The sequence below is a fragment of the Harpia harpyja genome, chromosome Z, assembly GCF_026419915.1.
Source record: "Harpia harpyja isolate bHarHar1 chromosome Z, bHarHar1 primary haplotype, whole genome shotgun sequence".
NCBI lineage: Eukaryota > Metazoa > Chordata > Aves > Accipitriformes > Accipitridae > Harpia > Harpia harpyja.
Genome location: NC_068969.1, coordinates 71,849,811 through 71,865,827, shown reverse-complemented (window position 1 = coordinate 71,865,827; position 16,017 = coordinate 71,849,811). Strand labels below are relative to the sequence as shown.

The 16,017-nt window shown below is 43.6% G+C and overlaps 1 protein-coding gene across 2 annotated transcripts in view; it reads right to left on the bottom strand.

Annotated features, from left to right (window-relative positions):
• Positions 1-14,951, bottom strand: part of GOLM1 (golgi membrane protein 1) — a 35,422-nt gene extending 20,471 nt beyond the window's left edge. Inside the window, exons 1-3 of one of the 2 annotated variants that reach the window (XM_052779093.1) lie at positions 14,853-14,951; positions 7,851-8,024; positions 5,287-5,466 (exon numbers count right to left, since the gene is read on the bottom strand). In XM_052779093.1, coding sequence (XP_052635053.1) covers positions 5,287-5,466; positions 7,851-7,979 — 309 coding nt within the window. In that variant the 5' untranslated portion in view covers positions 7,980-8,024; positions 14,853-14,951. Of the gene's footprint in view, positions 1-5,286; positions 5,467-7,850; positions 8,025-14,260; positions 14,279-14,852 lie in introns of those variants that run through there. The other variant, XM_052779094.1, reaches the window with a different exon arrangement.
• Between the last annotated feature and the right edge of the window lie 1,066 nt (positions 14,952-16,017).

Below are 16,017 nucleotides of genomic sequence, written 5' to 3'. Positions count from 1 at the left end.
AGCGGGGCACGAGGCAGTGCTTGCTTTTCCTTAAAGCCTTTCCAAACCTAGAAAATGCAACATTGTTTGGTTTAAAAAAACAAAACCAAAACACATATAGGCACCTTCTTCTTTTCACAGCAGGCTTTCTTCTGTCTTCTCACCATCCAGGAGTCTCTGCATAACAAGAGGTATTTTTTCTCAAAAGGCTGTGCTGGGCATTGAAATTTTCCCAGAGGGAGGGGATCTGAGAGCAGCTGTGGCCAGTGTTAAAAGACACTGAGCAACAGGATAGTAACGAGCTTCACATATAATGTACAAAGCTTGACCCCTCTCCTCAATAAAACAAGATGTGGGCTGGGGAAGAATCACATAAATCCAAAGAAAATGACAAACTGAAAAAGCACGTTCTAGCTGCTAAAAACAATAGAGATTACACACATTTTTCTCCTGTTACACTCTTCAAAAAGACTATCATGGCTGTGTACATCCCAGAAGCTACGAGTCCTGAATAACAACCACACAGAATATTGTTCTTTGGAAAACTGCTTACAGATTAGAAACAGCCCTTTTGCACTCCTGATTCCTTAGCTGTTGTTACTAAGAGTCTGTGTAACCTCTCTTGATCTCTTCAGTGTATTTCTGTATGGATTTCCAGAAGCCATTTGCTAAATCTACATTAATCCTTAAAAATTCAAGCAGATTTTTTAAAAGCAGACTGGTGACAGAAGTGTTTTATACATGCTCAGATCTAAGAGACTAATTACGACAGCAGTTTTACAGGATTACATTGCCCCAGTGAATGGTGAGCCTACAGGGTATTTCAGGCTCTGTCTACCTCCTACCTTCCATGCCCTTGTCCTTTAAGTAGCACAGGGACAGTTCTACTAGAAAAGAAGGCAGATTTAACTCAAAGTAGTTACCACACTGCCACCGACAATGACTTTATTGTGGCAAGCATCTTATCGGTGTATTAGTTTGGTATGAAACTAAATCAGTGGCATAATTATTTTGTATTTTATCAGAACAATAATAAGACACAGTGAGCAGAGATGAACTGCAATTAAGATGGGTCTCGAATGTTACTTGAGAGTTGCTTTCGGTAAGGAGCCCAGATTGTGAAAGTTTGTTCCTGTATAGATTTCTTCTATAACCAGAAGAACCGTAATTTCTCCCTGAAAAAGAGGGGATTTTGAGAGAGACCATTCACTCCTACACATCAGCTGAAAGCATTTTCATTCTTCTTTAAGAACAACAAGAAGAACTAAACAAAATCCTGCTTATCACTGAAAGATCTGTCCAGTTAGTTAGACAGTTTGTATTACTTGTAGAGCAAGTTGAGAGACTCCGGATTTGGATTTGCATTCATCCTTCCTGGACTAGGTAAACACTGACTGGCAATCCCCATGGCATAAATAAAGTTCAGTTCAAAGACCACGTTTCCCAGAAACAGAAAGGGTGAATTCATTACTTGCCCCCCAGGAATCCTGGATTCCACTGGAATCCATGGAGCCGAAAAACAAGGATACATGTGTACCTTTGTGTGTATACAGATATGTATGCCCATGTGAATATACAACACACACTTATGCATGGATATAGATACACACACCAAAAAAAAAGCACTCTGAAAGAGTCTTTTCTTACATTCCACATCCCTCTGTGGAATAACCTCTGATCCTGGACAGCTTCTTCAGACCATGGTCCTTAGTGAGGAGACCTAAGTTTTCCCTCTCTTCCCCACCCACCATATTAGGGGCATTCCTAGATTAGAGTGGATGAATCCATGCCAACTTGGCTGCAGCTTTTGACAAATACGCAGGTTCCCAGTGAAACAACTCTCCCTGCTCTTAAATCACAGAGTTGGAAAACAAACAACATCCATGCAGGATATTTGCTCATGTGTCGCAACAAAAGCGAATCTTCAATTTGCCAACGAAGTGATGCACAGGCACATACATGCTCATCCTACCACTTCAGGCTCCTGAGACACGCTCTTCTCCAGTCACAAAAAGAAGATGCGAAATGAGTCCATTGCACCACTTTTATCTAATAGTTCCTACAGCATCAGCTCCTGGGGTTTCAACACCAAGCTTCATAGACTATTCCATTACTGAACAACTGTGTTTTAGGACAATGGAGGGAAAAGCACTTAAGAGGGAGGGACTGATATTTTGGGACAGCCCCAAAATCCACCTTGCCCAGCATCCTGTCTCTAACACTGGGTGCCAAATGAATACCACAGCAGCCATAAAGCACAGTATTTTCCAGGCAGCAGCTACTTCTGGCTGAGCAACACTTGGAGCCAGAACAAACACCTTTATATTGGGTGGTGGAGCAGGTGTTTGTCCAAGGTTATCCAGTTGTTTTTTAACCCACACAGACCCACTGCAACTGGGCATTATGGATGTCACACACTTGCAGCTTCACCATCTATTGTGTGAAAAGCACTTCTGCCCAGTCTGAACTACAACTTGCTGACTGCCATTTGAAGCCTGTCAGCGGATGAAGAACAACCACGCCTTATCTCCCCTAGCCATGAGCACTTTCCATACCATTCAGGATCCTGGAGATGCCCGCGATGGCTCTCCTCAGCTGAGTTTTGTCCATCTTGTAACCTACACTGTGGATTCCTATACAGGAACTACAGCCCAGCTTTGGTTATCCTCCTTGTTCTCCTCTGCATGCCTTCTCCAGCACTACAAAACTCCACCAGTGACCTCCCCACAGTACAACTAACCCAGTTTATTTCTAAACTGCTTTCTAACTTTTGCCTTATCATCCACCCCTGTGATAACACCATCTTACCACGTGGCTGCATAATTTTTCTACAAGCCATGCGTGTGTAGCCTTTTGCAATTCCGGGTGTGAATGCATTCATTAGTCTCTCTCATCCTTGTCAACTACTCTTTCAGAAGTAAACTCCAAGAGACTTCAGAAGTAAGATTTCCTTTTCCAGAAGATGCTTTGATTCTTCCCCAGAATACCGCATTCACCTCCATGTCCAACAGCAGTTCTGGTTTTGTAAAATAGTTCCCACCACTTTTCCTGGCACAGATGCCAGATTTAATGGCCGACAGCTCCTACATGTCCTCTAGAATCAAAAACACCACCACAAAAAGAAACACCACCAGCTACATTTCTCTGGTTCCACGGCCATTTGAAGCCAAAAGATTGTACACCATGCTTGGCAGAAAGAACATTTCATTCACCAAGCTTCCTCAAAACTCCTGGGTGAGCTCCTGTCACCAGCTCTCTACATCTACCCATCTGGCCAGCCTGTGCTCTAAACTCTGTGGCCAGCTCTTCCAGTTCAGGTGACTTTTAATAATTCTGGATAAAGGAAAATCTACTTATGAAAAGGAAGCATAAAATGTATTTCCCTTGTAAAAAAGACTGTAAATTAAGCAAATACTCAGTTCTGTTTGCCCTTTTCTTGCCTTTTTTTTTTTTTTAAACTCATGCATATGCTTTCACTCCTTGCACGACAGAATTCGAATGCAGAAAGATGCCAAAACAGAATGATGGGTTTCACCAACATGTAAACTGGGGTACCTTCCCGGAGGATAGTAAATTTATACAATTCCCACAGCACTCAGTAGCAACACCCACTATTAGCAAGCAGAAGTGACAACAAGATTGATTACTCACTCAAATGCTGTCTGACTTTCCTGAGGTATCTTTTTAATGAATACATACATTTAAAAAAATAAATAAATAGACAAACTATACCTCACCTTTTTTAAAGAATACACAGACTGAACCCAAAGAGAAGATAGAAATAACCAAAGAAACACATTTGTCTCAAAAGAGGTGAAAAGAACTGGTTTATTATTTCTTTGAAGATCTTGGATAAAAATTATTTCAAAATAAATTAAAAATATATGCTACTGATGTGCATATTAATGAAACAATTCCACCTTCCATTTTTATTCCATTTTTCTTCGTCCTTCAAAGATTATTCTGGTGATATTTTGTTCATGCACTGCAGCTTTTGAGCTGTGAACCGTCACCTCATGGTGAACCCCTTTACCTGAAGAGCACCTATTACCATCATCAGCTGTGTCTGTTCAGTCTGCTGAAAATAATAGTCCTGGAAAGCTGCTCTATAAAGTTCAGTCAAGAGACTCTACAGGAGAAGCAATAAACCCAGAATGAATACTCTCAGCTAAATACTTCCAGCAACAGTGAGAAAAGTGGTATTAATGACTAACAGCCATATCCAAGGCAGCATCAGCAACATAAGGAAAATACATAACAAAACAGTTTGCAAGATACTACACAGCAGTAATCGTACACACCGCTGTTTAAGTAGGTATGTTCACATTCTTCACAAAGGACTTCCATCCCTCTGGCAACGCCGCACTGTCAGAAGCACTGCCACAAAAGGCTAGGCTAACCTTCTGATGTCTCCCGGTGTTATTGGGTTTTGGAGGCAGAAGGCCAAGGTGCCACAAAATTTGTAATGTTTTGTCCTGGGTTCGGCTGGCATTGAGTTAATTTTCACAAGAAGTTGGGAGGGGGCACAGTCAGGACAACTGACCCAAACTAGCCAAGGGGATATTCAATACCATATGACATCACGCTCAGTATCTATCTGGGGGAGCTGGCTGGGCGGGGCAAGGCATCGCAGCTTCGGAACGGGCTGACCATCGGGTTCTGGGTGGTGAGCAATTGCATTGTGCATCACTCACTTTATACATTCTTTTATTAGTATTATGATTACTTCTCTCCTTGTGTTGCCCTATTAAACTGTCCTTATCTCAACCCACAAGGTTTTACCTTTTTCTTCCAATTCTAATTCCCATCCCACAGGGGGCAGGGGAGAGTGAGCGAGTGGCCACGTGGTGCTTAATTGCTGGCTGGGCTTAAACCACAACATGCATTTAGAAATAAATATCAACCATTTATGCCTACAAATATACACAAATATATTTGGGAAAACAAATATATCTGTTGGTGCGGCTTCTTCTTTTCCCTAAGTTTTAAAACATTAGTATGCAAGAAAGGAAGCCAGAGGCCAACCCAAGTTTGGTAACAATGATTTACGGAGGGTGTAGAGATTTTTATCAGAAGTGCTGTTACTTGCAGCTTCTAATATTTCACATATTATACAATGAATGCTGTAATGTGCATTCAATGTCCATTTTCTAAATATTATACAATGATACATAAATTAAATGTTTTGCTACACCAACACTGTCTGTAGGCCCATCAGCTGGAACATTTGAGCAACCTTATTCTGTTGTAGAGAGTGTCTTGGTAAACCACAGCCTCACAGAAAACTGTGGCTAGAAAAGGCCCCACCTTCTCCTCCTGATGTACTCTGTTGGCATTTTCCATCTGAAAGCTGTGCAAGGACTGGATTTTGTCGATCTGCTGTCGCTGCTTCTCTAGCTCTCCTTGGAATTCATTCTTTTTGAGCTCCACAGCACCCCTCTCCACTGCTGCGCTGTGAACTTTGCCTTCCAGTTCCATGATCCGACCCTGAGGAAGAGCAAATTAGCCAAAGCAAATAGAAGTGCTTCCCCCTTGCCGGACTCTTCTCCAATACATTCAAGGAATACCAAATTTCACAGAACTAACGATGCTAATGTCATCAAAGTACTGTGTCAGCCGGGCATACCTGCCACACACACAGAGACACACGCACACACACAGACACCCCCCTCCCAGTTTTAGACAAATTAACAGTACAGCATATTCTGTAGAGACTATCAAAATTGCAGCTAAAGACAAGAGAAATGCAAAGCTGCCTCAGTACTCGAGCTTAAAAAAACCAAACCAAACCAAAACACCCCCCCCCCCCAAAAAAAAAGCACATTAAAAAAATGCAGTCTACAATCTTTCTGAAGTACAAGGTCAAACCATCTTTTAAATTTAATGGAGACATCACTGCACTTCCCAGTGTCGTGGGAAACTAACTCAGAGGGAAAACTCATCTCTCAAATCAATAAGAGTAGAGGGAGGACAACATTGCCCAACTTTTACACAAACAACTGACATATGGCTGTCACAGAAAGACACATATAAGAAAAACTAATTTATAAGCAGAAAATCATCGTTCTTCTTGATTGCTCAAAGAGCAGTGACAACCAGAGGAAAATTCAACACCATCACATACTGCACATACAAACACAGAGACATAAGGTAAAGAATCAAGCCTGATACTATCACACTTTTTTTTTTAAAGCACTGATTTAATTTTGCAGGACATTGTTGCTAAACATTTTGGGTTAATATCACTCTTCAGCAGCAAGGAAGAGAACAATGACACACAGGGGGAAAATATCAACAGAATTCACCCAGGCAGAAAGACCTGGGGATTCCAGGTGGATTAAAAAATAGATATAATAAAAACTGCGCATCTTCCAAGACTCCAAGAAAATGGACCAAATCTTCTTACGCCACAGTATGCTGCATATTACTGCCCACCTACTCTGCTTCTCTGCCACAGAAAGGGAGAGAATGGAGGCGGGGGGGGTGGGGAAGAAAAAGACTTACAGTTTAGCTGGAAGAGCAAAGAAAAGCACTTATTCCATTTCAGTCATAACGGCTGCAAAGTCTTGCCAACAAACAAATGGGTTGACATAGTGCTTTAGAAGCTCTATCCGTGCCTTCAGCTATGCTTTTATTTCATTCAGAGTGCATGACTATTCAGAAGTGAAACGATTTTCAAGCTAGCTTTGGGAGAAATGTACAAGACAATACAGTGAATCAATAACTGGAAGAAGGACCTTGTGTCTCTAGGTTACTGAGATCAAGAGTAAGCTACTATGGTAGCTTATTTTCCTCGCTATCAGCTGCCTCACAGCCATGCAGCAAAGCTTCAGCCGTACTGACACAGTCACTACCTGCCAGTAGCCACCATCCTGAGGCCACTGACTAAAGGGAAAACAAGGGATGACCACAGTCCCAGAAGACAGAGCATCATACCCTCCACCAAGGGAAAGCTAAGACATACCCTTAACCGCATGGCCAGACATGACACAAACGTGTCCTGTTTGAGTAGTGCCCTCTCTGAGGTGAAACAGGAGTTCAATTCCTACAGCTGTCAACCCAGTACTAAAATTCAGCTCAATTACAAAGAGGATACAAATTCAGTGGAAAAACTTGGGAGGAGCTCTCATCAGCCATGTTTAACCACCATGTTCTTAGTTTTTAGGTTTGCTTGTTAAAAAAACAACAACAACAACAAAAAAAGGGAACCATCCTGTAACATTTTCACAAACTAGAAACTTTATTAGCGTACTACTCAACTTCAGAACATGTGCTGCAGAAAGGATTAAAACCCAACCTCAACAGTTACCATTAGAAAAATAGCAGACAAGTTAATTACTCCACATGAATTGTGCGGCCTCTTTAGGAAAGGTTTCTAAGAAACACAAATTCAGATTTTTAGACACTGTTCTGAACAAGTTAGATTTCCTTGTACTTGGTGGGACAGTATGCATACATTCTTATGAGTCATGTAAGAAAAAAAAAATCTAGGGAGATAAGCAAGTTGCAGATGCCCATTCAGATTAAAAAACGGAGTGCCAGTCTCAATGTACAGTTAGGAAGAAAAACAGAAGATGGCATTTGCCACATCTGTAAACTGAAACAGCACAAGATAGCTGAACCGTTTGTGTGAGCACAAGTAACAAGCACCATACATGCAGGTCTTAAAGTTTTGGGTCATCCTCACCTACAAATAGGCGTTCCTCCCATCCCCCCCACTCCCACTACTGATAAGCAACAATTGTAATATTTGTGAAAATTCCTACAGCAAGCTGAAGCTCTCACTACACACAGGGGAAGCATCCTTCTTGTGGACTATGTTTATTAACCATGCAAGTACAAAACAACATGCAGAGCAATAGGAAAGTTACCTGCAGATCCACACTGCGAGAACTTGCAATCCAGTAATTGAAACCCAAAACAATGATGCATGCCATGAGCGCAGCCACGAGGAGAGGTGGAGACTTCATCCCTCGGCAGCTGTTTCCTAGCCCTACCATTTCAAGAAAAAAAAACAAAACAAAGAACCCCAACAGTATGGAAACCTGCAAATTAAAATAGACATGTTATATTGCATCCTCTGCTACGGCCATTTTATACACACAATGAAACTTCTACTCCAATAACGCAACAGCTGTTAGCTGAAGGGACTACACCCAGCAAGGAAGGCACACTATCTACATTATTTCCATCTGAAAGACAAAGAAAGGCCATCTCATACTATTAGCTTGTACGTAAAGTTTCACATGGACTTGAGGGGGAAGTCTTGAATATTCCTAACAATATAATGAAAATCCTCAATAAACAGAACAAACCAGCCATCCTTTCATCATTTATTCCACCCAAAAAGCTAATTAGACAACACTGGCCCACAGATAGAGGATAGATTCCTTGTTATCTCATTTAGTCAGAAAATAATAAAGTTAGTTTCACTGTTTCAGGAGTAATTTGCACTTTGCTTCCCAAACTTGGGTAGTTTCAACTTATGCCCTCTGATAATACTACTTTAACTTTTTGGTTCTAAGCTTGTGAATAAATTAATAAATCAGATTGAACCAAATTACTTTAAGAATAATCTAAAAAATAATTAAAAAAAATTAGCAGACACTCTGTTGATTTCAATGGTAAATTGTATTAAGTGATATTTGTTTTGATCCTCAGCTGCTTTTTCTGCTCCTAATAGAAAATAAGTAACCTCGCTTTAACAAACGAGCAGTACCAAGGGTACTACTGGTTGCTATCGAGACTTGGGTTGTTTCTGTGGAACAGCCCATCTTAACAGAAAAGCAGGGGCAAAGGGCAGTTGCATTTCTGTTTGAAATAGGCCATATTCATCCTATGACATGATAAAATCTGGCCTTAATGAGTCTAATAGCAACTAGCCCAACGAATCTGCAAACTCCACTGGTAACCTTGGGCACAGTTTGTAATAGACTTCTCTCTTGTAAACTGAAATCAACCTTTTTTCTTTTTGTACACCCACAGACAAAAGCCAGCAAGAAAATGAGCACAGATCAAACAGACAGCAAACAGATGCATGGCAAGACACTAACTAAATCTGAAATGGGTATATTTACTATTAATATATTGTACCTCAAGGTGCATGCTCTTAAATAAACTAACTTCTTCCCTATGGATGCAATTCACAGGTTGTGATGTATTTAAAAATTAATAAATGGCAGCAACTCTCAAAGGGTTTATACATGGACATACACTGTAATCACAAGGGGAAGAAGGTGATGCCAGCAGTCAGCAGGTACCAGAAATGCTGATTCTACTGTATGTCCAGCTCTTAAGTCCTTCAACAGCACACCTATACCTACGTGTGCATGTGCACCCTCTGCAAAATCCCCTCTCTGCATTCAATTTTAAGATATAACCCATCTTCCTCTTTTCTCAGCAGGGAGTGCACAATACTGCCAGACTGGTAAAGGTTTCAAATCTATTTGCTCATTGAAAAGATTGTGAATTTGTTCATATTTGCGGATGGGGTATATATGGAGCCTAAGAGTAAAACATGGCTTCCTGAAAATGCTGCCTCTTCATGAACATACACATACACACAAAAAACAAATGCAAAACAAACCAAAAAAAGTGTGCATAGCTGCACAGGCCTGACACCTGAGGCCCGAGTTGCTTGCCTAAGGAAACCTCAGCTACAGAGCAAACCGACACATGCAGCTCAGCTCCAGCAGACACCCATGGGGCCGCATACAGCTGAGGTAGGATCAACAGAAACAGCACAGGCATGGGGAGGAACCATGCATTTTTGTTGTAAAGCAAAAAAAAAAAAAAAATCAAGATGCAGTAGACTAAAACACACAGACATAGGCACAAATTTCCAATACAAAGCTAAGAACTGCAGAAACACATACATCTTGCACAGACTATTCTCCTGCTGTGCCATCCTAAGAAGAGTGCCTGAGAAGTATAAAGCCCGGGGTTCACCTTACACAGATTCCCTGAAATCCAAGAACCACAGACCTCCAGAGTGACAAAAATGAGAGGTGGAAAATGGGGATGATCAGCACCGCCACATCAGCTAAGAACAAGATAATTAATTTACTTTTGCTTACTGGAATAAAATACTATATTTCAAAAAACTTATATCGGAACCTGTCATTAAATCATTCATATCCTGTTCTTCACTGTAAGAGTATTAGTTGGTACACCTGAAAACATGGAAAAATTACTAAGCATGGCGCTGCAAGACATAGTGCATCATTCTAAGTGTTACTTGAATAAAATAATTGGTATTTTCCTCCTAGCAGTCAGAAATAGAGAAAGTAGTCCATGTTATCAGCAGTAACAAGTTGCACTAGAGTTTAACTACTGGATAAATATATGGGACTAGCTGTTTAGCTCAAAAATTTTCTGAGGTAAAGCAACTGTATTGTTCAAAAGAAGAATGATTAGTTCACTATGCAGCTTAAAGCATAGGCACAAAAACGTGTTCAAGGAATGCTGATACACCTACCAAGTACACAAACCCAGCAGCCTTAGCGACCCTTCAGCTGTTTTCCGCTATTAAAAACAAGCAAGCGAGAAAGCGTTGAATTCACTAAAGTATGTTTGACTCCAATACACTTCTCTCTCTAGAAAATCCAGTGTTGTTTGTCCTTAAATCATTTATGTTAATTATATTTTTATATGCAACAGAAGGAAAGGCAAAAGGAGATGAAAGAGCTGAAACACACAGAAGGATCTTCCATCCAAATATTGCACACCCAAAACATTACCTCAGTTGCAATATTGATATTCCCTCTCCCATCAGTTTAAAAATAAAGACTGTTTAACTTTCTATCATGGATATACACACACGCTTACATTTTGGAGGAGAGACAAGCAAATCAGCTCAGTAAGTACATTTACATGGAAATGTATTGTACATGCTGTTTTCCAGGAAACATCTGGTTTGGCACAGTTATTTGAGTTGAAAATAAAATAAGTTTCTGATTTTATGGGTAAGAAAGTGATTTTACTGAACATGAAGGAACCCATCTTTCATGAATGTGAAAATGAGATGCTGTATCATGAGCATAATGCTCTACATTTGGTAGAGCATAAAATTTGACTTCTGAATAGCAGATTTCATTCTTCTGCTTTGCCAACCTAGCAGTGCTTAATCAAGAGGGAGATATTCTAGACTCTGAGATATACAAGCAAATTAACATATAGTATACTGTTATTTCCCGTATTAACATACTATCAGTCTGAGCAATTCCTTCTTTTACTGTACTCAGCTGAAGTAGGATAGCTGGTATCCAGCAATCTTCCACTACAGATAATTAACAACCGTGCTGACTAAGTCTCAAGACTAAAACATCAGAGGCAAAGACAGAGCAAAACAATTTGTGCATTTCAGACTCCCAGAAGGAAAGCTGAGTCTCTCTGCTCTCATGGTCCAGCTCTGTGTATTTGCATGAAACCTGCTGAGCAGGAACAAGCAGAACTGATGAAGATTTCAATAAATGCAGCACACAGCCGGGGGGGGGGGGGGCAAAAAAGGTCCCTTATCCCCTGCCTGCTTACCTGCCTACTGACCACCTTCTCCACCACCAGGCCACCGCATGGTACAAAAGCCAGTGTAAGCTGGAGCAGCATGTGAAGACCATGTGCAGCTGGAGCAGCCACTGAAAAGCGAAGGTGCATCTTACTTGGAGATCTGTGCCTCCAACTAAGGACAGAACCTTAGGAAAACCCCTTTGGAAAAGCAGGGCAATAACCAGAGACAAAAAGGAAGAAAAAACCTACAAGGACCCGAAGGCTACTGGACAGCGCTGAAACCCCATCCCGACCAGACCAGCCAACAGGCCACCACTCTGCCCTGGCTGTGGAAACCTCCTCCCATTGAGGGACCCCCACAGATAGACAGACAATGGTGCTATCCCCACCTTTTGCAGATTCCTCCCAAATTTCTCAGCAAGACTCTGGAAGAAATTACCTGTTTTTTCAGACATTGCCATGAAATTCCTATGTCTGACTGCTTGAAGAAAAATACGCCAGCTTAACCAAGCAAGCTAATCAAAACCTCTTGCACTGACAACAGTTAATTAGTTATACCCAGACATGATTAAATCAGACTAGAAGGTACTAGAAACTGGGTTTTATTAAAAAAAAAAATTAAATAAAACTTTTAAAAAAGTAATTCTTAAAAAAAAGGGAATCAGAGAGCAACCATTTGTATGCCCAGTCTTCCAAAAAACAGGTGATGGTTTGGGTGTGGGTGGAAATGGAGACGTGACAAAAATGAGTCAAAACCTTTCGTTTTTAGTTTTATATACGGTTTACATACAGTAGTGATCATCCTTGAAAGAGAAATCCAATTGTTGGTTCTCACTCATGGCTGGATGTTACCCACAAGTACCACCATTCACAAGTGGCGTGGCAAGAACAAGTTACAGCCCGCAGCAACCTTTATGCTTTCAAAGGTGCACTGACTGCCTACGGGGGTCAGAAACTGGGTCTAATACACTGTCACAAAACACACCACACAGATTTCTTATCATCCTCTGCAGCAACACCATTTGGGAGTGGTTTTTTCCAAGTTTGCAAGTCAAAAGAGGTCAAACAAATGTTTTTCCAATGGAGATTTGAAGTTTGTACAATGAACTCAAGCCTGCTGACCACAAACTTGCTAAACACCTTTCACAGGAATCAAAAAACTGCAGGCTGAAAGAAACAAAACTCCTGAAACGTTCAGCAACAGCCACTTTTCAAACTTCTGTACTTTGGATGACTGGCTCACTTCAAAGTGGTAACCACACACACACACACACACAAAAATAAATTCAAACACGGATGCTGCAGGATGTCACTAAGTCACTATTTACCCAAATTATCAAGTTACACTTTTCACAGGAGCAGGAAGGGGAGAAGCATTTATGGCACAACAAGTTCAGCAACTGCACTCTCATCCTTCTAAGGAATAACCATCATTCGATGCTTAATTCAGTTCTCAGGTTTTCCTTTTCTAACGCATTTTAAACTAGAAGTAACAGATCAGAAGAGTATGAAAATACTGAAAAACATTACCTGTTCAGGGAGAGGGTGACTGTTACCACTTGTCCACTAATTATTTTTCAACTTGGGAAGTATGTCTTCTTTCAAATGACTACTTTACAAGAAGCTAATAACCAATCACACACAATGTCCCACCCTTTGTTTGATTAAAGAGAAATCCCAAACTGGTGCTTAGCTAAACAGATGCTAGAGGTTTCAGGTAGGTATCTTTTCTGATGAAGGAAGTTAGGTAGCCAAAGGTAACTTGACAAAATCTTCTAAAATACCCACACAAAGTTTCCGGACATGCTGTCTAGGTGCACTTGTAGACAATACTACTACCACCTGAAAATACTGTGTATGAAAACAAAATTAAACAAGCAACTTGTACACCAGAACGATCTCAACAGTTAGTCAGATTGCTTGTTTCTTTTTATGAAAGTATTTTGTTGTTGGTATTTTTCCCATACAACATGAACTACCTTGTTAGGATCACAATTAATAGGACACCCACTTGATCTTAAAAAAAAAGGCATTAGGAAACAGAGTACAGTAAGTTTAGATATGTGGTGAGAAAACCACAAAATTGCTACCATCGCCCCCTCCCTGTATGGTTTTGTACGGTAAAAATGTATGGGTTTGCTGTAAAACACGCAAACCTCCCATTAGAAAAAAAAAATAAATAAAAATCAACATTGCAAATAGTTCTTCATGAGCGAAGCGCTGTTAAGATGTAAGATGAAGGGCCATTTAAAAAGACTCAACACGGGAGCAAGGTTAATTAAAAACCTGTTCGATTACTTCCATCTTCAAGTTGACAAGGGAATCCAACAAAGCAAAGCAAGGTAAACCTCCCGGGTGCAGGAAATAAACCCAGTATTATTCTGTACCCAACAGCTGAACCAAAATTTCTGAGGAGGTGGGGGAAACGCTTTTCCAAGCGGCAGTGGGAAAGCCTCTGGAGGCACTGACGTGGGAAAAGCCATCAGCCACCCCAAGGTGGGGCAAGAAGAAAGAGACCTCCACAGCTCCGCCTGCCCGCGGGGAGGGGGAGGGGAGGGGAGGGGAGGGGAGGGAAAGCGGGCAGCCGGCTGCAGCGGGTCTGGCGCAGAAGGAGGAGGAGGGTGAACAGTTGCAGCTCACAGCCCTGTGAGGCTGTAAGGGACCTCGAAAGACCATCTCGTCCGACCTTCCCCGGGGAGAGGAGCCTGGAGGAGATTATCTCCCACCCTGCCCTGTTATGGTCCTTTCTGATTTCAAACATCGTCATTATTTCTACCTCCGCTACGAATACCCACGGTTGTTTCGGGCTCAACACGCTTCTCTCTGTGCCAAAGACCCACAGAGGGAAGACTGGCCGAAGAAAAAAGAAAAAGTAATGTAATAAAACGCTATTAGCGTCAGGTATGCACGCAAACTAAGCCCAGACGAACGGCCCCGCCACCGCCAGTGGCATCTCCCCGCGGCGAGCGGGAAGCTCCAGCGGGACGGAGCCCGCCCGGGGCCGCACCACGCCGCCCGCTCCGCTGGCCTCACCGCCCGCCCCGCCGCCGAGACCGGCGGCCGCCGCCCTCCCCTCACACACGCCGCTCGCCTCCCGCCGGCCGGCCACCAGCTGCTGGAGCCAGCCGAGACGCGCCCGGCGGGGCAGAGCCAGCCAAGCGGCGGCAGGCCGCGGCCCGGGGTCCCTCACGCCGCGCCACCCACCCGCCCCCGGCCCGCCTCCGCCGGCCGCCTGCCTCAGCCGCCGCAGAGGCCGCCGTGCGGAGGGGACGGGACTGCCGGCAGGCCCGGCCGCACCGGCCCCTAGCCCAGCCCAGCCCATCCCAGCCCCGCGGGTCAGCGGCGGGGGCCGCGGCCGCTCACCTCACCTCACCTCGCCGTGCCGCGGCGCTGGCGGCGCCCCCCACCGAGCAGGAAGGCGACGGCCGGTGCCGCACCGCCCGCAGCCCCCGGCGCCCGCTGCGAGGGAGAGCGGCGACAGCAGGAGGCACCGAGGGGAGGGGAGGGGAGGGGAGGGGAGGGCAGGGCAGGGCTGGGCTGGGGAGGGGAGGGGAGGCCGGGCGGGGAAGTGCGGGGCGCGGAGGAAGTCTGGCGGCAGCAGCGGCAGCTCCCGGCCCGCCGCCACCCCCCGGCGCCCCCGGCTTGAGGCAGCGCGGGGCCGGGGCCGGGGTCGCCCCGCGGGTCGGGAGGGGACCTCCCGGCGGCGGCTGCCGCCCGCGCCCCGTCCCACCGGCGCCTCCGCCCGAGCAGCGTCCGGGCTCTGCTGCGGGGTCTCGGCTGCGGCGGACCCGTGCGTCCACGCCTGCCTGCGGTAAGCCGCCGGGCAGCAGCAGCATCTGCTGTCCTCCCCTCCAGCCTGCCTTTTCCGTCCGAGCAGCTCAGGCAGAGCCCTTGGCCAGGGCTTCAGCGGAGGTCCAAATTTCCAGTCCCGACCGCAGGCGCTGGAGTTTCTGGAAAGCGACGTATGGGAAAAGCTGAGTGTCCGAAATCAGAGACGAGTGGAATAAACCTCGGGAAGGCTGGTTTAACTTTTTTGGGGTTTTTTTTTGGTTTTTTTTTTTGACTGCCAAATGGATGAGGCGGGTCTTTTCTTCGTTAGTTCAAAAATTTCAAAGCAAAAAAAAAAAGTTAGGCAACGTGTTTCCCCCGTGGTTATTAGCTGAGCTGGACGCTTTCCACCATCTAGATCCGCATGTTGTTTCTGCGTGTTAAGCTTTTGCAAGTGGAAGATAAACAATCAGAGTGAAAGCAGAGTATAAAAATTGCTCCAACGGCAGTTGTAGGCTATGAAAAAAATGCAAAAAAAAGGATTAATCTTTGGTAGAAGTTACTATTTCGAGATCAATTTCCTTAATGACATGGATGATTTAACAAAAAATTGACATATCTAACTGAACAAAGGGCACAAACTTAACAAAAATTATCTTCCACGTGTCAGAAGATAATGCTGAATATGAGCCTTTCTTCCAGTCCTTGAAGACCATTTAAAAATTGATCAGTGTTAAGTCCTTCATTTTAGCTTTTTCATGGGAA